Source organism: Equus przewalskii, chromosome 13 (genome assembly GCF_037783145.1).
Source record: "Equus przewalskii isolate Varuska chromosome 13, EquPr2, whole genome shotgun sequence".
Classification (NCBI taxonomy): Eukaryota; Metazoa; Chordata; class Mammalia; order Perissodactyla; family Equidae; genus Equus; species Equus przewalskii.
In genome coordinates, this window is record NC_091843.1 from 46,772,643 (window position 1) to 46,798,303 (window position 25,661).

At 43.4% G+C, this 25,661-nt stretch overlaps 1 protein-coding gene across 2 annotated transcripts in view; it reads right to left on the bottom strand.

Moving 5' to 3' along the window:
* Positions 1-13,911: 13,911 nt before the first annotated feature.
* The window catches only part of LMNB1 (lamin B1), a 48,854-nt gene continuing 37,104 nt past the window's right edge, over positions 13,912-25,661 (bottom strand). For both annotated transcript variants that reach the window (XM_008530090.2, XM_070569361.1), the window contains exons 8-11: positions 24,839-24,943; positions 22,162-22,281; positions 17,172-17,279; positions 13,912-14,700 (exon numbers count right to left, since the gene is read on the bottom strand). In XM_008530090.2, coding sequence (XP_008528312.2) covers positions 14,659-14,700; positions 17,172-17,279; positions 22,162-22,281; positions 24,839-24,943 — 375 coding nt within the window. In that variant the 3' untranslated portion in view covers positions 13,912-14,658. The remainder of the gene's footprint in view (positions 14,701-17,171; positions 17,280-22,161; positions 22,282-24,838; positions 24,944-25,661) is intronic.

The window sequence follows — 25,661 nt, forward strand, 5'->3', positions numbered from 1 at the left end:
CTAAATCCCATCTGCCTGGATTGCAGTCAGCTTGCCTTGAAGCATAGAGGGCTGGGGAGGGGGGACTCCATGTGGCTGGCAGATCTGCCTGCACATATGTTATGTGCACCTGCCCCAGCACGGATGGAACACAGCCCTAATGTCACCCCACTGACCTCGTGGCACTGGGCTGGCAGTGCTCATTTCTGGGATGAGATGAAACAGGCGATAACCCATCCAAAAATACTATAGAAGAGAGAGAAAAGGACGCGCACCCCGACGCCTGGCCCCCAGCTGTGGCATCCGGCCCTCTTCCACCCACACCTTCTGTAGCCTGCGTGTTCCTTGGCTTTTGATAGTCTTTTCTCAGATCCACCTCCCATTCTCTCTCTTCTTTAGCACTTTCAGGGTTGATTAGAGGGAAGAGGGGCGGGGGAGCCAAGCTTCAGGGGAAGTTTGCCATACTATTGCCATCCGCACGTCTCAAAAAGTCCTTCTTGGAGCCCAGGGGTTGTTGCGGGGGACAGAGCATCGGAAGAGCCCAACATCCTTGGCTCTGGTGCCCCTGCCATTCAGCCACTTAACCTCTGCTTTATACAGTGGGGATCTGGGCTAGATTTCATTTGAAAGAAAAGTGATAGTGTTGAAAGCTGTTAGTCCTTTCTTATTCTAAAATTCCAGGTAACCTCACCTGACTCCCTGGCTCTTAAGGACCCCAGTGTTTGCAAAGGGCAAGGAAGTGCTTGGCAGGAAAGGATCTGGACCCCGTTGGGCCTGTCCTATATAAAAATGACTAACTACATGCTCTCCTGGCACCCTCCCTCCTGGCCCCGTTCACAGAAAGGAGGCATCTATGACTTTCCCCCCAGCTGCAAACAAGTAACACTCAGTAGACATATAAACTGCATTTTATTCTCAGAGAGGCCTTAGAGGCTGCTGACGTCAGGATTTTTTTTTAGAGCCAATCTTGAGATTTGTGAGAGAAAATGTCCGGGAGCTGCTTTGAGGGCGACTCTGCAGAACACCCGTCTAGTCAGTGCCCTGTGAACACAGACCAGCCAGTGCCATGGAGGCCCCTCAAGGCCAGGGAGGTGGCAGAGATGCCTGCTATGAAGACGCCCCCACTATGGGCGAGTGGCATTACTTTTATAGTATAACAATAAGATCTATGTTTTCCTGCCCTTTAAACAGACTGGAACAGTCTGGAAGCTCAGACTGGCTTCTGCGCAATTTGCAATTAACTTGGCTAACATATAAATGTACTCCTACAGAGCTTAACACTGTCACTGGTTTTCTCCATCATTCACCTTCCTTTTCACTGCCCCTGCCTAGTAATGCAGGGCCAACCATATTTGATGCCTCCACTGCAGCAGCCGAGGGCACCAGGTGGCTCGGTGAGGTCCACAGGACACCGCTCAGGGCTCCTCCCCTACAAGGTTTCTCAGCAGCTGGGAGGACCAGTAAACCTGGTCCTGAACCACGGAGACAGATTAAGGAGGGTCTATGGTAAGCTATCCAAGACTCCAGGTGTTGTGGATCTGTTCCTCGGTCTGTGTAGGGGCACAGGACTCAGTCCTTGTGGGCAATATCTTAGAACAAAATTAGCAATCCTGAGTTAGGAGATAGGTGTGTGAGGAGAAACTCCCCAAAGGCAGGCACCATTCTGGAAGGGCTGGTGCAGCCTCCGGGGCTCACAGAACAGCACACAGGGGCAGCTCTGGCTGGAGCAACCTCTGGAGTGCTGCAGAATCCTTGCAAGTCCTCAGCCTGAGCCTCCTCCCGCAGAAGCCTGTGCTAGCCGGTAGGGCAAGAGGAAAGAATCCCATGGTTGTTGGTAATCTGCTTCACCCCAGAAAAGAAGGTCTAGGAATCAGACTCAGGCAAGGTCTTGTAGAGGTGAAGGGACTTTCAAACATCGGGACCTCAAACCCCTGTTTGAGGGGGTGCGGGCAGGAGTTATTTTGTTTAATACAGCTGGTGAAAAATGCACTGGTAGGTGATCACGCCCACGTGCAAGGCTTGGGTCCCCTCTGTGTGTATCTCTTACACGCTCATCAGTATTTATGCAAAGTCTTCAAAAACTGGACCCAGCTGGTTGTGGTCTCTAAATCCTACTAAATTCCTACTAAAAAGAATCAGGTCCCCTTGGAGAAATGTCTGATTCTAGGTTAGGGATAGGAAAGATATGAGATGAATCTGGAACACCTTGTCATGCCAGAAAGCAAGGAAGACTACTGTGGTCGCATCCAGAGGACAAAGGAGACAATTTATAATAGGCTCCCACCAGGCTAAGGTGGAACAATAAGCGCATCAAAAGGAATAGACGGCACAGAATTGTTCACATCATCCCTGTTAAAATTCATGAATTTATAAGGATACTTTAAAAAAGAAAACTTCACCAGTTACCTCTGGAGCATGCTAAGGAACCAAATCATTATTCTGATAGCTGCTTTTAAAAAAAGCATCTTGTGTGCACTGGACCTTGGCTTATAATTGATGCAGGAAAGTTCTTTAGAGAAGACTTACACCTAACAAATGTAGAAATAATGCTAGAATCTAAATGAAATAATCGATCTGCCTAATGATCATTGACAGATGGTAAACCATTAGCTGATGGGAACTTTCTAATGGAAGAATCAGACCCTCAACACCCAAAGGCACAGATCAATTCTTAACATCACAAACAAGAGAAAAGCCGACATCATGTGCCTCCTGATGTGATGCGATAGGAAGTGCACAGAGACGCCCGTGAGATAGTCTCGCCACAAGACTCAACCTGAATGCAGTGCCATCTAACTACTAGTTTACAGGAACCAGAGGGAGGATAAATTGTTAAACGACACCAACAGCGGGTTTCTCAGCAGCGGCACTATCAACACTTCGGGTTAGGTCATTCTTTCAGAAGACTTACAAAATGTATCAACACGTGTAACATGTGGACCTTGTTTGGATCCTGATTCTGAGAAACCAAATGTAAAAAAAAAAAACAAATCATGAGACTATCAGGGAAGTTTAAACACTAGATATTTCATCATACTAAGGAATTACTATGTGTTTTAGGCATAATAATAGAATTACAGTTATGTTTATAAAAAGTCCTTGTCTCTTAGAGATATATTTTGAAGGATTTATGAAGAAGTTATGCAACATCTCTGATTCGCTTTATAATAATCCGGTGGAAGGCAGAGGGTGGGAGTAGAGAAGAACCAAGATTGGCCATATATGGATATTTGTTGAAGCCGGGTGATGGGTACATGGGGTTCATTACACTATTCTCTCCACTTTTATATATGTTTAAACTTTTCCACTGTAAAAAGTTATTTTAAAAAAGTAAGAGCTGGGCACAGCTGCCCAACAAAGCTCTCTCTGAGAGAACGCACGGCTCTGGGACCGTGGCTGAGGAGCGGGTGGGCTGTCGCTAGTGCAATAGGAGTGAGAGGCTCCGCATGAACAGAAGAAACTGAGAAGGAGTTTGAATCAGAGGCCGTAGGTGCACGTTTGGTCCTTTTCCTTAGAGATGTCATGTGTGCCAAGGTCGACTGCTCCGATGTTTGCCACGCTGTGGTGAGACCGTGTCAGGCAGTACAGTGACACTGGGTGCCGACAGCAGCGACTGCCGAGAGAGGGGAAGGGGGGAAAGGGATGTTCAGAGAAGAGGCCTCGGTGCTGGGCCAAGAATGATGCTTTCCATCACAGATAGAAGGCCAACTGGCCTCAGAGCATCTGATTAAAACCCCCCACAACCTGCTGAGATTGGAGGGTGCCAGTGAGGCTGTCACCAATCAGACAGTCCTACTGCCAAAATGAGACCTCCCACCACTCTGGAAACAGAGAAGAGAAATTGCCAGAAGCTACCCTGAAGCCTCTATTCTCCCTTTATAAGGCGAGTCGGGGCACTGCACACGCATGGCTCCTTGTGGAGGCGGTGGGCTGGGGTTCAGTGGTAAGAGGGATGATTTTCGTGAGCTTGTTCTCGGAGTTCTCTCCGTGTCACAAGGTCAATATGGGAAATCCGGGAGGTGCTCAGATGGCCAGCAGCACCTGCACGTGGGCAGGCGAGTCTGCCCGTAGCAAGGCTTCCGCAGCCCTGGACCAGAGAAAACCCGATAGTTCCGTACTGGCCGAGTGCCCCTGGCAGGCCAGCAGAGGGACCACTGCGAGGGCACATCCTCTGGATCTCTGGGACAAGGAGGGTGTGCCTTATGGGCCCCAGGTCATAACAGAGACCTGCTATCCAAAGGGCAAAATGAAAAGAAACCTTTGTCAATCAAAAATCATTTTGGACCCTCTGTGTTCCACAATGAATTAAAAACATCTAGACAGAGACCAAAAATGGAGTTCTTCTCCTAGAGAAAAACTTAGCAATTTAAGAAGTTATTCTAAAGCAGAACATACACCATATACAGACACATGTGTGCACATGTGCACATTAAAACACTGTCATGTGCTCTCGCACACAAACACCGCCCCCCCCCCCCCCCCACACACACACACGCCATTAAAAGAATCCTGGGACAGGTCAACTCTTTCTTGTTGTCAGCACATCGCAAGGTGAAGTCCTCTGAAAGCCCTCATCCCCTTCCTCCCCCTCCCACACTCCTAAAGACAGCTCCACGTGGCTCAATTCAGCATCACTCACAGAAGAAGAGTGCCTGGAACAGGGTTGCTTGAGGGGGAAAAAGAAGGAAACAGCAGATATGAGAAACAATAGCTGATCCGGGGAGGATTCAGGGAAGCAGTGGCTGTATGCCTGGACAGGCTCAGGGGATTAGAGATGAGGAGAGGATACATCTGTCTCCACAAACGCCTGCTCGCTCTTCTGAATGTAACAGGGGTCATGAGCCCTGAGATGGGGACAATTTGCCACACGATACAAGTCAATTAATGGGTAGCACATATCTTCACATTTCCTGCTCCTCCCATCTCTTCTTGGAACCGAGTGCACCCTTCAAACAACAGCCTTCTGGAATCCTAGCGGTTTCCTCATTCCACCCAGAGACAGTTATCAGTGAGCGTTAACTTGTTTCCCAACTATAACCACCCAAAGTCATTCCCATCAGGTCACCCATCGCCTACTGAGTCTGTTGACAAGAACACACTGAAAAACAAATTGCTTAATAGCGAGGTGCCCTTTGGTACCCCGTGAGAGCTCTGATCTCATTACTGTAACTTAGGACACATGTGCCAGGGATGACAAAAGCACAACTGCCTTCCTTTATTTCATAATTCAGTGTTTCCCAATCCTCATCATGCATCCTGGGGAAGAGTTGCCAAAGACCCATAGTTACTTCTTCTAGCAACCTGGGTGAGGTGGAGAGGGGAAGTCCATCCCAGTTGGGTCACAGGTTGCTTTAGAATGCCAAAGGCCATGCCCAGTGACATGTCAGTCCCCCTCCCCAGCTGAAGGCTGGAATTATTATTTACTTAAGTGAAAACCTGAACTCAACCTACAGCCGTCATCAAGGACAAGTGAGACCCTATCATCTCAGTTGCATGAGCCAAGTACAGCAAGTTGGCATTCACCGTTGGTACAGAGCACAGACATGAATTTCCAGCAGTGGGAAGACAGTGCTAACTCAGCGCACAGGCCTCATGCACTGGGAAAGTGCTGAGAGAAGGACGGCCACCTGGCATGAGCCAAAAGATTGTCTGTGTCTGGGTCTCAGTGGAAAACTCAGAAGGGATTGCCAAACGTGTTCCAGAAACCCTCTCTGTTTCCCATTTGAGCCCTGAGCACATGGGGCACCTCAACTGTCACTGTCACCCATCTTTGGTTTCAAACAACAGGGGCAAAAGTACCAATGTGGCCAACCTGTCACAAGTGTTGACAGAGCTCACCAATGCCTCGTCCTGTCAGAAAGAGAGGGATCCAACAGGGACACGGCACCACCGCGCGGTGGAGACAAGCCACAGGACTAAACGTTTAAATGATTTGGAACAGATCAGGACAATGGAGACTACTTGACCGGAGAGCTGATGTCTAAAATGGAAAAATCCAAGTGTACTTTCTAGAGTCTCTAGCTGGGAAATAGTCATCCTCCCTCATGTAACAGTCGCTTTTCGAAGTTAGAGAAACAGATGTTACTATTCATCAAACTGAGCGTTGCTTTAACATGTCTCCAACTGGGTGTAGGGTGGGAACGGGGGTGGCTTATGACCCCTCTCAGGTGTGGGTTTCTTATTGCAGGTGACACACACAGCCTATCTTTGACACACACAGAAATTCCAAATTTCCAGGTGCTTCCAGGTTCCAGCCAAGTCCCATCAGTGACAGCAGACAGAACCATGTCTCAGAGTACCTCCAGACTCTGAATGCCACTCAGCTGGCTGGGTGAAGTATCTGACAGACCTTGGCATGCTCCCCTTCCACGGAAGCAGTCCGACTCACCTGGACCCTTGAGTTGAGCACCTGTGAATTTCAGGTCAAAGACCACCAGGGAGGCCAGGGACACAGGCCCCAGCATGGCCCATACGGGTTTCCCCTGGGATGTGACCACACTGCCCCTCTCCCCCACTATCCCTCTCCATCCTGGCTGGAGTTTGGACTGATAGATCCAGATCAGGAGCAAAATGGCCCTTAGGACCACTTGCTGTATCCCTTGGCTAATACTCTGAGAGGTGGTGGTCACAGTTTTCAATAAACTCAAACAATCCTAAGAGGAAGTCAAAGAATTTGAACACAGTGTAAATCACCCTTGTCGTGACTGTGGGGGTTTGCACAGCTGAGTTCTTCCAAGGTGAGAACTGTCGTCTTTGAACTCAGCCTCCACCTAGACAAATCTTTCCTAATGGCCATTTCCCCTAAGACACCAGCTGCCCCTGAAGCCTGCAGTGCGGGTGCCTTCCTTTGAGAGGCGCACTTGTCCCGGCTGTCCTTCCCGGGTCTGGGGGATGATTTGATTGAGGCCCACGCTGAGCTGTAAGCTCCATTAGGGTCAGGACTGGACTTCCTTTTACTCAACATTTTATTGTCAGTTCCTAGTACACAGCACGGCACTGAGTGCTTTATGTTGTTGAATTAATGTTTATTCATGAAATGAGTACAATGTGGTGCTTCCGGTATTCTCAATAGCTTTCCTTGTTTAACCACTCAATTGACCAGGAGAAAGGTTAACTCTGACCAACACTGTTTTCACTTGTGGACTTCCATGCACCAACAGCAATGAACAACCCTGCCACTTCACAACGGGAGTCTCACCTCACTTCCCAATTCCCTTAATCAAAAATTTTGAAGTAATCATCAGTTTTAAATTCTTAGTTATTTATTTAGTCCTACTATATTGGTATGATCCTTCCACATGATCTAATTTAATCCTCCCATCAACTCTCTGTAATAGGATTTTTAGTCTCAATTTACAGATAAGGAAACTGAAAAGCAGGAATGTTTGCTTCTTTGGGATCATATCCCTAAGTGACAGCAACTTCGAGTCACCCACTGCTGCTAGGATCGGGGTTTTTCCATTCTTAGAGCTAGTTCAAAGGCAAAAATAATGCCGCTCTTCATTCCACTCGCAGCCTGTCTATGGAGAAGGCCCACCCATGTGGGAAAGCACAAATTTGGGACATAACGCATGACTACACTTGGCATGTTTTAAAGAATGGTTAATTCTCTATCATTAAGAAAAATTTTTTTTATCTCCTTTCTAATCAGAGCTGAATCACCAGTTCCAACAATTCCTGTTATTCATAGCCTCCTCCACTGCCCACTAGGACAACCGGAGTGTACTTACACCCCACCTGGGTCATTTTCGACAATTCCCAGATGTGTTATTCACTTGTTGTTTCCCTGAGGCCCAACCTGCTTTCCACTCCTTGCCAGTCCTCCAGCACCTCTGCTCAGCTTACCTCCCGGTCACTCTCGCCCACAGAGACATGTAAATCAGAACACTTCATTACCTCCCTGACGTCAGGGAAGTGCCTTCTGAAACACAGCCGGCTGGGGAGAGGGCCGTCTCCCCATGCCTAGCCTTGCTGTCTTCTCTGACAGCACAGAATGCAGGACAGCGAGAGGACAACAGAAACATGGAGCTGGGGGCCGTGGAAGCAGAACCCCCTGCCTGCTCCTGAGTCACATTTCCAGGGCGGAGAGGCACAATCAGCTCATCCACATGAAAGCATTTTCTCAACTGCACCATGCAAATAATATTTATTCCAGTTGCCTTTACTCTGAAGAACATTAGAAACAACAGAGACTTAAATATGGATTTGGGGCTTACCTGACAGTTGGAATTGTTCCCATTCATTTTTGACAATGAATAGCACTGTTTTCATTTACAAACTATGTAAATTATTTTCTGACAACTGCCTGGGACAGAATAGGCATAGTTGTCAAAGACACAGACCTGTGTGATCGCACTGAGCTCCCAAGAAACAACTGGATCTCTGAGCTTGGTATTCCTGGCAGGCCCTGCTAGGCAGGGCTTGGCAAAACTAACCCCCAGTGAATGGTTATTGAAGGAATGAATGAGTGAATCAATGACAACCTCTGGGCACATCACCCCTTCTGCAAAACAAGGATAATACCACTGATCCAACGTGGTACTGTGGGCTTTAAGGTAACATGACAAGCCTGAAGAGAGCGCTCGGCTCAGAGAACGTTCCATCAATGGCCCTTCCCTTTCTCCCTCCTTCCTCTTTACGGATCTCATGTTGCTTTTCTTTCCCCCTATGAGAATGAAACTCTTCCACAAGTAAGGAAGAGACCAACGTGTGAGATTTTGCAGTCCCCACATAGCGTCAGAGCAGCACTGCATTTCCAGAACCTTGCCCCCCCAGATTCGCTTGGTTGGGGTCCCAAAGTTCCCTGGGTGCATGACACAACTTCAGGCTCCTACGGAATTTCCAGTATGAGGTTAGCCTGAGTCACCCGAAGCATCCCCCTCTGGTGCCCAAACCCTTCCTTCTCCACAAAAGGACTCCTCCCAGATTTGTGAACATCAGCAGCTCTTTTCCTGGTGACCTCACAGCTGTACCTCTCAGACTTCAGTCCAGGACCTCTATTTCTTTTATGACATAGAATAATGAGATGTGCAACAGGCGCTCAGTGAATGTTTTCAGCTCATTTTTTCCAAGGTTCCAATTTCCTAACAATTTTTCTTAGCAGGACAAAAACTTAAGAGAAATGATCTAACTGGGCAGCTGGGAAGGTGGTTCATAGGGAAATTCTGGCCCCAGAAAGAGCCTGGGTTCACACTTCTTGACACTGACTGGAAGGCAGCATAACAAAGGAGTGGGGAGCTGGCACAAAGAGGAAGGCTGGGTCACGGCCCGGCCTTTGGAGAACGCACCAGCTGCCGGGCTCCCAGTCAAAGAGTAGTGCTTGTTAAAGGGCAGTGTGAGCAGAGAGGCTCCCTGGCTCAAATGAAGAGAGTGGAGGGAGGAGAGAAGGGAAAAGGAAACTAGCGACCTTGGACTCAGTCTGGGAAACCAGATAATGAACAGTCCTCTGAAGGTCACTCTCAGCCACTAAGCCAGAAAGCCAGTTTCTGCCAAAGGGAGACTTACTCAGCACAATGAGATATCCATGTCCCTCTGGTTGGCCACACAGTGGCTCTAGCTAGCACTTGTAGCTAAACTTAGGTCATGGGACATGGTCTATATGGAAGGGGGATGTGGAAATACTTGAGTATATTCAACAGATTGAACTAGACAGTTCAAAAATAATTATTCAGATTGAGTCACAAAATACTGAGGAAAAAAATACTAGTGAAGGGACCACCATACTATTACAAGCATATGGGGAGGTCTGCCCCCAAAGCTGGTCCATGGAGAAATTCAGAAGGCTGGCAGATGCTAGAGTAGCAAAGAAGATTAGGGTACCCGAGCTGTGGGCCAAGTGGGTCATGAAAGAAGGCTTAAAAGGTAAGTGAGGATTTTCTAATTTTAAATCAAAGAAATCAACAGCAAATTTAAGAAAATGGCATACAAAGTGAAGAGAAATCTTTAGGATCCACAAGTCTATCTGAAGTACTACATGCCAAAGAAAGTATAAAAACCACTGAAATGGAACAAGAGCTGCCTTCCCCTAAGAGCAAACTTGGCTAGCATTTAAACGGAGAATTCCAATTCAGATTGGTGGAGGAAGCACTCCCATAATAAATCTGGGCAACTATGTTTTATTGTTATAAAGTAATTAAGCTACTGAACAGGCTGTCTCCTTAAACTGAGAGGTGCACTTTTGTCTCTGGAGAAATGTCAGCAGAAGACAGGATTTACTGTGCTGGTAAACGTGAAGGAAAAGACACGACTGTGGATGTGAGGGGAAGAGCTGGCAGGGAGGTGACTTCACTCTGGGTCCGACGAGTGTCTCCAGGGCCAACTGGCTGCTGGTGGTCTACCTCCACGATTACTCTCTGCCCCTACTCGGACTCTCCGAAACAGCGAAGAGCCATCCACTGCCAGGACTGTTCCCATTAACTGTTCTTCCCATTCAACGCTGTCATGTGAAGCTCCTTCTCCCACAACCTGAAATATGACTTCTGTGAGTTTTGCATGTATTTTGCCTAAATATCTTCCTCATTCCCATCAACTTGACTCAGGCAGGCAAATGGCAGAAACCCAGAATCTTAAATACCACCTCCTTTGGTGCTTTTTTTGGCAGGGGAGGGAACGAGAGTCAGCCCCAATTTCAGGATGCTGGGCTTTGCCAGGTAAATATCATGAAAATACGAGAACCTTACTTTAGAGGTTCAAAAGTTTGAACCCTGAGTGCCATTCTCCTGTGGTGGGACCTCCTGAAATTCCTATCCGTGCTGCTACTTCATGCAATAGAAATCAAAGATCTGCATTTTGTTTAGCAGCCAATGATCCAGAAGCATGGATTATTTGAAGATTCTTTTCAACTTCTAATTTTGTTTTTAACGTTTTGACCAGGAAAATAAGAAGTGTTGAAATAAATTTCTTTGTAATGTAAGATTTGAAGAAAGGGATGAAGTGGGTAGGAGACCGAAACCAAGAAAATGATTTAGGATAATCATCTCTCTCTTACAAATAGACACATGTGCAAATAAAGATGAATGCACGTACTTGTATATGATGGCAGACTAAACTGACAAGAACAACCCCTCCCTCCTTCCACTATAAAATTGATAAAATATGACTAAATTTTTGTTTTAATAGAGAGCCAAGCTTAAAAGAACAAGAAATGTCCAAGTGCCATAAAGGAACAAAGAACTCCAAGTCAAAAATATAAGCCCCAAGGGCTGAGAGGTGGGGACAGGAAATGCGGCTTTGAGTCCATGCAAGGGAGGAGCTAGAAGGGAAACAGCTGAAGCTTAGAGCGCTCCCCACACCTCACACTACCTGCACCCTGCCTGCCTGCCCAGAGCAAGGGCACACTTCTGCTGGGGCTTAGGGGCACCTGGAAGTCACCCGCAGAAAACAGGGAACACCCATGCTTAGTGGACTTTCACTACAAGGTGCAAAGACAGCAACAAAAAAGGCCCACACCCCTACAATCACTGGGGAGCTGGCACAGAAAACCCCCAAATTGCTCTACAGCAACACCATCAAAACCCTGGGACACGGACCACTAACAAAATAAACAACCTTGCTGAAAATGAGTTCACAATCCTAAAGGTCTCATGAGGAAGTGAAGCACCATTAGGGAGCCAGCGGATGCAGCTAACAGAAAGAGAACTCTCAACAACTCAAGAAAAGAGAATGACACAATAAAATAAATGACTAAAATGATTTTTAAAAGAAAAGAAAGTATAATGAAAACAATTAGTTGAAAAATGAACAGGCAGATTTGAAAAAGAATCAAAGACAACTTCAGAAATGAAAAACATAGTCAATGGGCCAGCCCCGTGGCCGAGTAGTTAAGTTTGTGCGCTCCACTGTGGCGCCCCAGGGTTCCGCTGGTTCGGATTCTGGGCGCAGACATGGCACCACTCATCAGGCCACATTGAGGCGGCGTCCCAAATGCCACAACTAGAAGGACCTGCAACTAAGATATACAACTAATGTACGGGGCGGGGGTGAGGGGGGCGGCAGGATTTGGGGAGATAAAGCAGAAAAAAAAAAGATTGGCAACAGTTGTTAGCTCAAGCACCAATCTTTAAGGAAAAAAAAAGAAAGAAAATAGTCAGTGAAATTAGAAACTCAAAGGGCAAACAGATGACACAGGCCTCAGAAGAGAAGCAGTGAGATTACAAATACCAAGAAGCTGCTGAGTTACTGAACATCCAGCACAGAGAAACCGAAAACCTATGAGAGAGGACAGATTCAATGTAAGTCTAAAAGGAATCCCAGAAGGCAAGGGCAGTTAACATGGATGAGTTAATAAGCAACAAAATAAGAGCACCCAGGATTTTCTTAGTGAAGAACACTGAGAAAGAACTGAACAAGAGGAAATAAAAAAAACCTGTGTATAAAAATAGTGGTAAAACTAGAACATGGAAGACAAATAGGTCAATAATGCAGAATTCCATCTTTATGTGAGGTATCTCTAACCTCTAGTGACCGAGAGAGGCAGCGCGGCCTGGACCCTCTGCTTCCAATCTTCTGTGGGGACAGCCGTAGGCGCAGCTTGCCTTCTGAAAACCTCAGTTTAGTCTAAAGCTCGTCAGTCTAAACAGACTCAACAATCTACCGGCACACATCCAGAGGCACCAAACTGTGTTCAGTGAGTCCCAGACTTTCCTAAATTTCACTAAAGTATATGCTGCTCGTCTGTATTAAACTGCCAATTCTTCTTAATTCCTACTAATTAAAGTGTTGATTTCCATAACCTAATAATCTATCCAGCAATAAAGTACCTTGAGTGAACTTTAATGACAAGAACCCCATCTTGTGGCAAAAATCTTCACAACCAAGTTTGCCCACAACTGCATTCATTGCCATTCTCATTCTGAAGATAAATCCGTGCTGAGAAGTTATCATTTTATCTGCTTCACCAGACAGAATTTCTAAGCCAGCATTTATCTTGTGTCTGCGACGGCACCAGAAGATGCAGTAAATCTGCAGAGCACAGTAATTCTGGGACTTTGCGAGTTATTTTCAAGTGAAAGCTGGTCGTCTTTGCACAGCTTACTGCAGGATTATTTTAAGAGAAAAGCAAACCCTGACTCTAGGTTAGCTTCTGAAATGCCGTCAGCTGTTAAGCATGATTCGCTACTCCACTTTCTACAAGATGAACTCACTTAGCTAAGGCAACCAGAAGACAAAAATTCCCCAAAACCCCTAACGAATGACACCCTAATTATCACTATCCGTGACAAAACTACCCACCAGAGCACACAGCTACCTGTATTTCATATCATTCACAACCTACTCCTCCAGAAGGTGGCTTTTCATCAATTATCTTTTCCTATTTTAAAAGACAGTAAAACCACATTCTAGAAATATAATCTCCACTTTTTTCCTTTAAAAGGAATGTTTTCCTCAATGTCTTCTCTCACAGTCCCTATGTTCCCATTTGGCTTTCCTACTTAAAGAGATTTTGAAAGATCTTATTGTTGATAAGATAAAAGATGTAACGCACTGAGGACAATGGCTCAAAAAATTAGCCATGATTATTGCTTTTATCGTTATTATTACTAATGACAACAGAATACTGACAAGTGGGGAGAACTCCAAAATAGCTTGTGTGTTTATCTTCTTCAATGTCAAAGTCTTAAAGAAATATCTAGTTTCAGGCAAGAAGCCAAATTATTTTTATCAAAAGCAAAACTGAAATAATACTTTTCTTCCCTCAAAATCCAGGGGTGTTTTGGTGAGAAAGACTGTCTATGAGCTAACATCCACTCCAATCTTACTCTATTTTGTATGTGGGATGCCACCACAGCATGGCTTGATGAGTGGCATGCATGTCTGCACCCAGGATCTGCACCTGTGAACCCCAGGCCGCCGAAGCAGAGCTCGCGCACTTAACCGATACGCCAGTGGGCCAGCCCCTCAAAATCTGTTTTTAAAGTTAAAAAAGACAGTAGATTAATATTAAAACAGATTTTTATTTGTTAATGTCACATAAGAAATTTAAGCAAGTTACACTATCTTAAAAAACACAACTAATGCATTTTAAGAGAAATCCTCCCCTCCCCCCCCATCCCCTTCATGAATTAAGAATCTAAGAAGTAACCATAAAACAAAGTTTTGTGGAATCCTTCATCCAGAGTGCTTACATGATGATTATGTTAATATTGCCTTCTTAAAAAATTTCTCTTTTCTATTTAAAAAAAAAAAATTTGTAACCTTGATTGTTTATTACAAAAGAATTCAGTACAAAAGTTCGATATATTGAAAAATGCTTTCCCCCTCCCTCACAGCACCGTTATATAGAGCAGAGAATAATCAAGAGCAGATTGCTGATCTAGACGAAGCAATCTTCAAATTATACCCAGACACACAGTGGTCTATTCACCCTCCCCTCCCCTTCCCATAGGAACTTAAAAAAAAATACACATACAAAACAATGTCAAAAAATTTGAGGGACCCTTTCCAAACAGTACACAGTTAGTTCAGTGTCAATAATTCACATCTTGTAACAAAGTGTATGGATATGATTTCTTTTACAAAACTTTCAGTGTCAAAAAAAGGAAATTAAGGCCATCAGATTCGCAGCTTAAAAATTCACATAAAGGAAATACAAAAATATTCTGTGCTTCTGAGAAGGCTCTGCACTGTACGTAGGGTAAGGATTACCATACTTCTTTATTTTGAGGAAGACAGTTGAGAAGTTTACATAATTGCACAGCTTCTATTGGACGCTCCTGGGGCTCCCTGATAAGGAAAACAGAAAGGAAAATTAGTGCTAAGAAAATGGACCACGGTATTTTAAAAGAAGACAACAGAGAGACTACAAATCCATGTCACCAAATGTCAAATGGACCTTATCGTTTCCCACTTATCCTTTTGAATCTTCTTCCCTAGAACATTCCAACAAATTAGAGAACAGTGCTTCTCAACTCCAGCTGCACATTCAGATCCTGAGGAGCTTAAAAAAATTCTGATCTAGGTCCCAAGATCAATTAAATGAGAATTTCTCATTTAACTGGGGAACAGTATCTATTTATACATAACTTTAAAGCTCCCTAAGTACTTCTAATAGGCAACTGAGGTGGGAAACCACCGTTGAACAACCTCCTTTTATACCTGAGGAAAGAGGAGATCAGTGGACTCCATTCTCAACAACCACAGAGACGGCAGCTGGCAGGATCCTCAACTTTCACGCCCCAAAGCATCCGCACTGGGTTCATCCTCAAATGTGAAGTCAAAACGGCTCCTTCTAGCCATTTCTTTATCACTCACTAATTCCTTAAAACCTCACAAAATGACTTGCGACTCACTACTTGACCGGACTGAAATTGGTTTCTTGAAGGTCACCAAAAAAACTTCTAATCACCTCGAAAGGTCACTAGATTCATTCTCTAATTTAAGTCAAAAGAGCTGATCTCTCTTTGGAACCTTAGTATCATTATTTTCTCTGATCACAAAAGCTAAAAACCTCACACGTCCTTTGACTTCTTCTTTTCTTCTCTCACCCTCAAGTTCAGTCACAATGCCTTAATGAATCTCCATTTATACATTCCCTCAGAGTCTCTGCAACCTCCCTTCTAGAGTCAATCCCTCTGACATTGTCTCAATTTCTCCTTTGCTCCAAAGTGTGCAGAAGCTAGTTACCTAAACCTTCTAAACTAAGGCAATTTACCACCACCTTCCAAATTTGTTGTCTCTCCTACACACCTACAATACAGCTGGATGGACTGAAGTCTTAAGTGCTTAAGTCTTGACATATCCCCTGTGACGAATTAAAGATCATGACAAATTCTCTGCCACTCCTCCCATAAATAAATAGTGGAGACTATCTGCCTTCACCTGGAATTGCAGCTGGCCTTATGACTGACTTAAACTAAAAGAACACGGTAGGATGGACACGAGGCGAGTTCTGGGCCAAGCCCAGTGCTCTCCTTTTTCATCCTCTTAGAAGCCAGCTGCCATGGTGTAAAGAAGCTGGAGCTAAACTACCAAGAAGCCACGTGGAGAGAGACATGGAGAACATTTCAGCCCTGGCCAAGCTCTCAGCTGAATGCAACTGCATGACTGACTTCAGTCTCCATCATGAGCAAAGCAACTGCCCAGCTGATCCCAGTCAAACAAGAGTCACGGGAACTAAGAAATCATTATTTTAAGCCACTAAGTTTTGGGGTGGGCTGTTAATGTAGCAACAGATAATTCAAACACCTGCAGAACATCATCGTCTGCCTTCTAACACCCAAATAATTGCCCATTCTCCCCAAGTATCTTTCCCAGAGATCTCAACTACTCTGGTGGCCCAGAGAACCTTCTCCAGAGTCCACAACTCATGCTCTGAGGCACCTGTCTGGCATCTTGAGATCTCTCTTACTTTGTTATTTTACTTCCAGTCATTATAATGCTTCCCATTGAGGGCAGGAAATAGATTTTAGCTTGCTTCTTGTTAAAGCCAAGTCTAAAGTATCTGTACTTAAATATTCCTCCAAAATGTATGAGGAAATATCCCAGCCAAAAATCCATTCTACCTCATATAAACCACCTCGAGTGGGTCTAAACATAGTGAATGTTGATTTACAGTAGGACTGGGACTAATGAAGCAAAACCAATAGGTTTATAAATCTGGAGACAGAGAGACAAAGTCTTATAAGGATAACAGTAGCAACTTTGATTAATGATCAGACTCAAACACCTTGAGACTACAAACTGAAGGCCCATTAGTTACTAATAATTCCAATTTAATTAATTAAAATGAAATTTGGATTTTCTTTATTTCGAAAGCTCTCAAAAGCCCAAGCATCAGCTAAAATCTATCTTGCAATTAGATGATTAGGAACTTAATATACCAAGAATTTTGTTTCATACTGAACTTGAATATTACACTCTTTTTTAAGTTTATATGCAAAAGCTTGCTTTAATTTAGTGATCTAAACTTCTCAATCACAGAACCCCTCAGTAAATAATTTTGAGTATGCATTCCAATCTATATATACTTATTCATAAGTGATCTATGTCCTACCACAACAAAAAGAACTGCTAACATTTTCTTCCAGTGCCCTAATGTGCTATCTTGAACATCCCCTCAGGAAAACAAGCCCCACTTGGTAGATCAGTGATCTGGTTCATCAAGTAACAGGGGAAAAAAGTCAAACACCACTACTGGTTTTGGTTTTCATAGAATTCTGACAATAAAACTTAAAACAAACATATTAAAGGAATACCTGCTGGTGGAAAAGTTCTTCCTCCACGACCACCTCAGGCGCGGCTTCCTCCTCCTCCTCCTCTTCAGGTATAGTTGTTTTAAAGACTGTACTTCTTTGAGCAACCTCCTAAAGATAAGAGTTGTTTGATTTTCAGTTAAAATCATACTTAAAATCACAAAGCTTGCAGGGGAGGGGGACCTTCTCCGTGCTTAAATTTAAGAAACAGCATTCCTGGTGCCAGCCCCATGGCCAAGTGGTTAAGTGGTTAAGTTCACCCTCCACTTCGGCGGCCCAGGGTTCACCGGTTTGGTTCGAATCCCAGGTGTGGACCTACACACTGCTCATCAAGCCATGCTGTGGTGGCGCCACACATGGAAGAGCTAGAATGACCTACAAGTAGGATATACAACTATGTACTGGGGCTTGGAGGAGAAAAAAAAGAGGAAGATTGGCAACACATGTTAGCTCAGGGCCACTCTCTCCTCACCAAAAAAAGAAAAAGAAACAGCATTCCTACATCAGGGATTACTTAAAAAAAAAAAACAAAGTGGTTCATAAGCATCTTAAGCTACTGAACAGGAATTTTCGCAAAATTAGTAGCAGTTCTTAGATCTTCAATATTCCCTGCAAGGGAGCTACTGGCATCCCATTTGAAAGACCCGCTGAGAAGTTTCCACTGCGCTTTATCCCATTCCGTTACTAAGAATTCTGTAAATGATTTGGCACACTAAATTCTTTGTAACACTCAACATGAATTCAGCATAAAAATCTTGGCTCCTGGCAAAGAGAATGTGCTAAATAAAGGCTGAATAAAATGAAGTTGGAGGCCAAGTGCTGTGATCCCAGGGACTATGGTGGCAACAGGACCACCTGATGACTGAGCTGAAAAGGACAAGCTCCTTCATTCCTTCAACAGCTGGTTCTTCTTAAATGAAATGGAATCAAGACAGGATGAGCACTACTTACTAGTAAACACACTAGTGAAGTTCCAATGTATTCCGCACATAAACTACATCTCCTATCATTCATTGGCAGTTTGACAGAAAGTAACCATTTCCATTTTCTACTGAGAGGCTCAAAGACAGATGACTCTCCCGTCGAGAATGCTGACTTGCTCGAACGCAGCACTGATAATCTGGCAGCAAGTGAATGAGTGTGTCCTAGAGAGCGCTGTGGAGCATCTAATTTTACTCTGCACCACGTCCTAAGGTCACTCAAGAAAGGTAACTCCACAGAGGAAGACACTAAAGCAACATCAGTAAAAGCTTATCTGAAATTTAACACAGACCAACTAGCCTAAAAAGGCAGAGGACGAAAACAAAAAACAAGTGCCACAGAAATGAGACTTCAATTTTAAATATGTCCAAGGATATATTTTGGAAATGAAGTAAGGTAGTACAGTAGTATTTTGTGGGGAATTTTGATAATGCTGCAGGGCCAAGAAGATGGACCATTCTGAGTCTCTCATTAGCCACAGCATCAGTTCTGTGAGATCACTCTATGTTCACACACACAAATAGCCATTTCACAAATATCAACCTGCTTTAACCAAAACGCATAAAAAGCACAGGAGTCCTGAGATCAACTACAATTCTGTGAACTAAGACGTCAATTGGCGGATGGTGACATACAAAACGGAAGAAAAGATTCTCAAAAAGCTTTCACAGTCCCCAGCTTTCCTCAACTCATCTTAAGATGAGGGGAAAAAAAGTCAAAGAAAATCTGTTAGAGAATTCTCACATTCCAGCTTCTGGCGGCTCGTGCCAATGTATCCATCTCCCATATGGACACAGGGGCTCTCAAAGCTCACCATGTAATGTGAGACTATTAGCCTCAAATGAGAAGCTTAGCAAACAGCAACCTACCCAACTTCATTAATTATAAATTACTACAACATAACTACTTTTAATGTAACACCCTGCTGTTAAGCACTTTTCATCTGACATTTGGAAACTGATTAATCTAATGCAGAAAACCTGTATGGAAAATGAGTGAGATAAATAATGTCTAAAAATTTAGATAGAAAAATAACAGAACAAATTTTAAAAGCAAAAGTTGTTGGGAGGTTTAGGCCCAGGAAATTGTTATTAGTCAAAGTGCTAACAGAAAAATGTTTTCACCAAAAAAATCCCTCTCAGCAAGATGCCCAACCCCATCAAGCGCTCTGAAAGGCACACATACATGGTGTCTATGTAAAACGTATTACCGGTCTGCCCGTGTTAAAGTCTTGGGCATGCAAAGGTACACCCATCTATTCAGCAGTGCACTGGAGCTAGCTAGACCAGCTAATGTGCTCATCTCTGCACAACTCTGTGCATATTGAGAGCCTGAAATCACCACAGTGGGAGTATTTACACCACAGTAATCAGCAAATGCTACAAATCAGGGCAGTTTTTATTGATGGAGGAGCTGATTGTTAAACTATATCTCTGTCCACGGAAGTAACCATCTGCATATACAAAAATTACAGCTATGCCTCTATTCTGGAACGTACAGGGAAACTGCTTTATTTTTTATTCCCCTCATACAAAACCATTTTATTTTACCATAGTGACATTGCTATTTTTAATCATCCAGCACCCCGTCCCTCATTTCTCAGTAAGAGCCCCCAGGTTTGCCTGGATACCCATCTCTCCCACGGAGATGTGGCAGATGTGTCATAAGGAGCCAAGTGTAATCTAGCTGTGGAGGGGAGAAGAAGGCTTCAGCTCTAACTCTGTCCTCCTGACTCCAGGAACTGGTTTAGAGGTGGGCATGTGACCCAAGCTGGGACAAAAGAGTGAAGCCCAGGACGGGGACCTCACTGGGGAAGATGCTCCTTCCCTTAAGAAGCTAGCCTGGAATGACGTACCTCCAGGAGCAGCCAGCAGCTATCCTGCATCCACGAGGAAGACAATCAGGGAGGCAGGGACAAGAGAAAGATCCTTGGGGTCACTGAGTGAGCCAATGGATCAAGTCCACTATCTCTGGATTTTTGGTTTTGTAAGCCCTATTTCCCCATTATTTTAAAGCTAATTTAATTGGGTTTTCTGACATTTCCAATGCCTCAACAAGAAGAAAATATACATAAAAAATTAAAGTGACTTAAACCAATTACCGACAATCTTAGAGAAAAGCGGTTTTTATGGTGATGATTACAGACTGTCGCTAATATGGTCTGGGACACAGTCTTATAGAAATGGATAAATGCCAACAGTTCTTGTCTGACAGTCACAGAAATAACTAAGAACTGTATTCATGATACTTTCCTCATTTCTGACAGAAGTCACTTAACAGAGCCTAGCAAGGAGAAGGCAGTAGAAATTTGTTAAAGAATAGACAAACCAACCAACTAATCTAATATTCCGGGGTTTGAATTATGAAGGGAAACCTGAGCTTCAGTCAGCTTTATTAAAACGACACCGGTAAAACTACCTCGAGACCTAGCCCAGTCATAGGATCCGCTTTGTTCGCATGTCACTGTATCTACTGTGTGGGCTTCTAAACCTGCCACGTTCCAAATCTCCTCCTGTAAGTTTATTTCTAACTTGGAACATATTTTCACACAGAAAAAAATGGTATAGATGGCGACTAGACTCCAGGGCTCAAAAAAGCCTGCTTCATCGGCCATGGCCCCTTATAACAGTGCTTTTCAATCTGAGCGAATCACCACTATAACACTGTTTTCAGAGAGATGTATTCTGCCAATTTCAGATGACAGGGGAACTTCCAGAGTAGGAGCTACAATAAGTCCAGCCCTTGGGTGCCAGCATGCACGACAGCTGGGAAGGATTCCAAAGTGCTGAAGGCAAGAAGCAAGTGAGGGTTTGTGCACAGAGGACGGGAGGGCATCAGCACTCTGAAGTCTATGAATCACTGAAGCCGTCTACAAACTGCTCCCTGCCCTGAGCGCCCAGCAGGCACCTGCAGGTGAACTCCCCAGATGCGCCCAAACCCTCACACAACCGTCCTGAGGCCTAGCGGGAAAACGTCAGATGCCGTTTCATTTTCAGTCTCAGTCTGAGAGCAAGGGCACTCTCCATTCAGGAGACAACGAATTCCTTATAAAGAACGGTCTCAACACATGCAGATGTTTACAGTGAGGGATGATGGGACGACGGCCAGGCACAGGGCTTCTCATGCAAACACCTCAGAGCCCCCATAACAATGCTGTCCGTGACGTCATTGCTCTGAACTTAAGTGAAAGCCCATGTTCGATTTGTTAAAAAATTTATCCAATAAATTCTTACTGAATGTCTACTATGTGCCAGCCATGCCACCAGGAAAAAATGAGAGTAATTCCTTGCCCTCCATGTGCTTATTCCTTTAGTGAGAGAGGCCAACTGGACAAGCAGTGCGCAGGTAAGGGGTCTGGCACTATGGGAGCAGAGAAGGAGCCCCTACAAGGATAGTGTGATCTGACCGTGACCATTCCTTCCTCCACAGACCCTTTCATCTCTTGGGGGGGATCTGTATGTGACAGTTGGGGTAGGTAAGGTTCTTTGACAAGAATTCTAGGACAGACACATTGAAAACACACATGCCAAGCAGATGTACACTCCACAATCTTCAGACTCAGAGTTCTGTGAACACTCCGAGAGCTAGTAACAGGGTTAATAACATAAGCATGTACTCAAGGCCACACACTGTTCCAAGCGCCTCTTAAAGATTGTCTCATTTATATTATTCTCATTCTATTAATATTACCTCATTTATATTAATTATCTTATTATTATTTTCATTTTAAAATGATAAAGCTAAGAGAGGAAAGAACTTGCCCAAAGTCACCGTGTGCAGTGGAGATGGAAACTGGACACAGACTGACTGGAGCCTGTGCCACTAATCGGTACTGTATGATACACTCCTCGATCCTTCCTAAAATCTGAAGGCAGCTTCACTTTCAATTACTCAGCAGCTTTAGTCTGATTAAGCAATCAGTTACTTCCCATTTCAATTTGATTTTGAGAAAGAAATCACACTTGCATGATGAATTTTCAGGTGAAACCGACGTTGCAGTGGTATACCGTACCTCTCCCTGAGAATTTTTCAATATAACCTTCACATCTTCGCCAGTGCCCCAAGAGTTCTGGTTCTTCCAGATGAGGTCAGTGGGAGGACTGGCTGTGACACCAGCATTTGCAGCCCAGATCTGGAAAAAAGAAAAGACATCAGTCTACTCAGAACCCAGAGCTCCCACACACCAACAGCAGCAACATTCTGATGAGACGTGAACACCTTGTAAGAGGACTGATTCTAAGTCTCAGAACTATGTCCCAGCTTCAGACTTGCTATATTAACCAGCTGTGACAACCCACAGAGCTTGTCTAGGCCTCAGCTTCCCCATCTGCTAAGCGAACACGCTGACATACAGGGCTCTGAAGCTGCCTACATTCACATCCTAGCTCTTCCACGTCAGGTGACCTTGAGCAAGTTGCCTTACTTTCGTCATCCATAAAATGGGACGGAAATGCCACCTATAATACACGGGATTGTTGTAAGAACAAAGGATTGGTTACTCACATTAAGGGGCTGGCTCACTCAATAAGTATTAGCTCTCACTGTCAGCATTTTATTCGTCTATGGTTTTATGGGCCATCCTCCCGTGGAGAAGCCTTCCAACTCCCCCCACCGATAGTATCCTCCAGCTGCCTACAGCAAGCCTTGAGGGGATGACTAACTTCTCTCAAATTTTTGACGGCAAAAGGAAGACTGGAGATGGTGTAGGCAGGTATATTTTTAAACAGGGAGAAAAATCTATGTTACTAAGAAAGAGCCTTTCCTCTTCAGATGCTCACTTGAAGCTTTCAGATCTTCCATCAGATTTATAAATGGAAAAGGGCAGAGAGCATTTACTGGGATAAAATTGGAAAAAGGAACAGGATCTGGGCTGACTTTCAGGTTATGTGAAATGTTAGTGTTTTCCTAATTTCAAGCAATACTTTTCACTAGTCCATATGGAATCATATAGTTGGTTTAGTGCTAATAATAATCATAAAATGTCAGTAACTTTACTGGGTAATTTAACCTAAAACTAGTATGTCCTAGAGCTGTGTTGCTCAATATGGGAGCCATATGTGACTTATGAGCACTTGAAATGCGGCTAATCAGTACGGATATCTGTGAGTTTGAAGACTCAGCTTGGAAAAAAGAAAGTAAAATATCTTGACTAATTATTTTTTATATTGATCACATGTTGAAATGGTAATATTTAAGATATACTGGGTCAAAGAAAATATAGTACTAAAGTTAATCTCACACCTTTCTTTTAATTTTTCATAATGTGGCTACAAGAAAATTTAAAATTACATATATAGTTCTCTTATTTGTGTTCTAGAGTTTTAGAGTGATCTTTGCTATTGCCTTGTACAATTTTACAGAAAGATCACTTATCACTACCATGTTCCAAAGAGCTTATCACATTTAATGCTGGCTACCTAAAGAAAAAAAAAATGCATTACATTATTTTACATGATAATTGAGTTCTCCACTAGACCTATATATCTAGTCTCTGAGAAACTATATCCAGTGGAAAACGCAGATGACTGGCTTAATGGTTTCACATTACTTTAGAGAGATAGAGAGCACACTCAAATCTGAATCTTCTGAAATAAAATGTCAAATTCTTCCCACCACATTATGTAGCTTTTATAATAGGACTGAGCAATTTTCTCTCACTATCATAATTACTGAAGAGAAGAAAGCATAGTGTAGTTAGGATATTTGTTCCCATTTTTACCATTATTACAAAATTACATCTGATATTTTCACAATGCGGCATCAAGTCCTATGAATACCTTTTTTAAAGAGAAGGTCTAACCTGTTTGAGCCTCTGATCTTTAAACACTAAGTAAGGTTTGTATCAATCAAAACTCAAAACGTTTATTTTAAAAAAGGAATAAAAGGAGCCAGTCATCTCTACATTCTTTAGGGATGAAAATAGTGACTTCTTTAACATCTCTAGCAAAGCCAACATATTTTATTATTTGCTAAATCTACTTGCTAAGTAAAAGCAAGGGAATCTTGTGTTTGCTCAGTGAAGCATACGTCTCTAAAAAGTGAGATAACGGTATCTTCTAACTACTAAAGACGTGGTATTTCACAACTCAAAACAGAACAAACAGCCCATCTCTCACTATATCTTGAACCTCAGACACTATGTAAAAACCACATTACTCTCGCTGAAAGATTATGTTTAAAGGATGATTCCTTAAGCAGTGCCTATCATCTAACGACTTTTCTTCAAACATGGGTCCCTATCCCAAGACCAGAGATGGTGACCAAGGGTGAGGTGGGCTCTGGACATCAAAACACTACCCAGATGATTCTGATGCTCGCCCAAGGCTGAAGACTGGTTTTAAGGCCTATCCTGGCATTAAGAGATTATCTTCCTAACAGTTCTTTATGCCAAGCAGTAGCTCCTGAATTACACTGGGCTACAATTATCAGTCAAGAGACAGCTGTTTTCTATCTACTGGAGTAGACAAAATAAAAAGAATTCAGAGGTCAATTCTTTCACTTTTAATAGTTAATTACCACTCTCAATAAGATAGAAATTTTAAAATCTTTAATAGCACTTGTAATTCCCTAATAACGTCAAAGATGTTTTAATGCCCATTTCTAAAATGTTTCTCTTTAAGCCAAAAATTTTCTTGAATTACTTTAACTGTTAGTTAAGACAATGAAGTTAAATGACAAAATGCACTTACTGTAACAGTCTGGCCTGCCTTCAGCACATATCTTGAGGTATATTTGTAACTGACGGACGTGTCTCCAATTTTTCTGATCATCTCCCAGCCTCCCATTGGTTGATCCTATTCACAGAACAAAATTTTAAAAAGGTCACTTCAAATATACAGAAAGTTATGGAATAATCAAATAAATGAACTCATATAGGCAATTAAACTAAGACAGCTTTATGGCTGTACTCCCACGATTCGTATTTTCCTAGTACAAAAAGAAAACATGGTTTTGTCATTCAGCAAAACAGCAATTCGATGATCCCACAGTTTTGATTATTAAGGTACTTAATTTTAAAAAGGACAAAAGTGGAAAAAAGAAATGTGAACCAAATTAAATAGTCATATTCACTGCTAGATCAGGAGGGCCTTTTAAATTTACAACACAATCTAGCTGTCATAATCACAATTATAAACATCTAATATTTCATTACTTTAAGCTTCTAAAATACAGACACATAAACTTAGAAACAGAAGGAAGAAAATATGTTTCTTCTCTATCTATACCACTTCTGCCCACATTTAACTCTCTTACCTTAAAGCGTAAGAGGCTCAAAAAGGGTCAATGATGCAATGAGCCGGTCCCAAGTGCTAGCTATTAACTCTAGCCCCCAGGCTGCCCAGACCTGCCTGACACCTGAGGAAAGGTGCAGGGTATTAAAGCAATTAACTACAGTAATTTATATCCATCTCTAACTCACAGAGAGAACAAGCCAGGCTGAGAGCCAGCTTCAGAACAGCTCCACACGGCTACTATGCCTTCTGAAAAACAGTCAAACTACAACAATGGAGC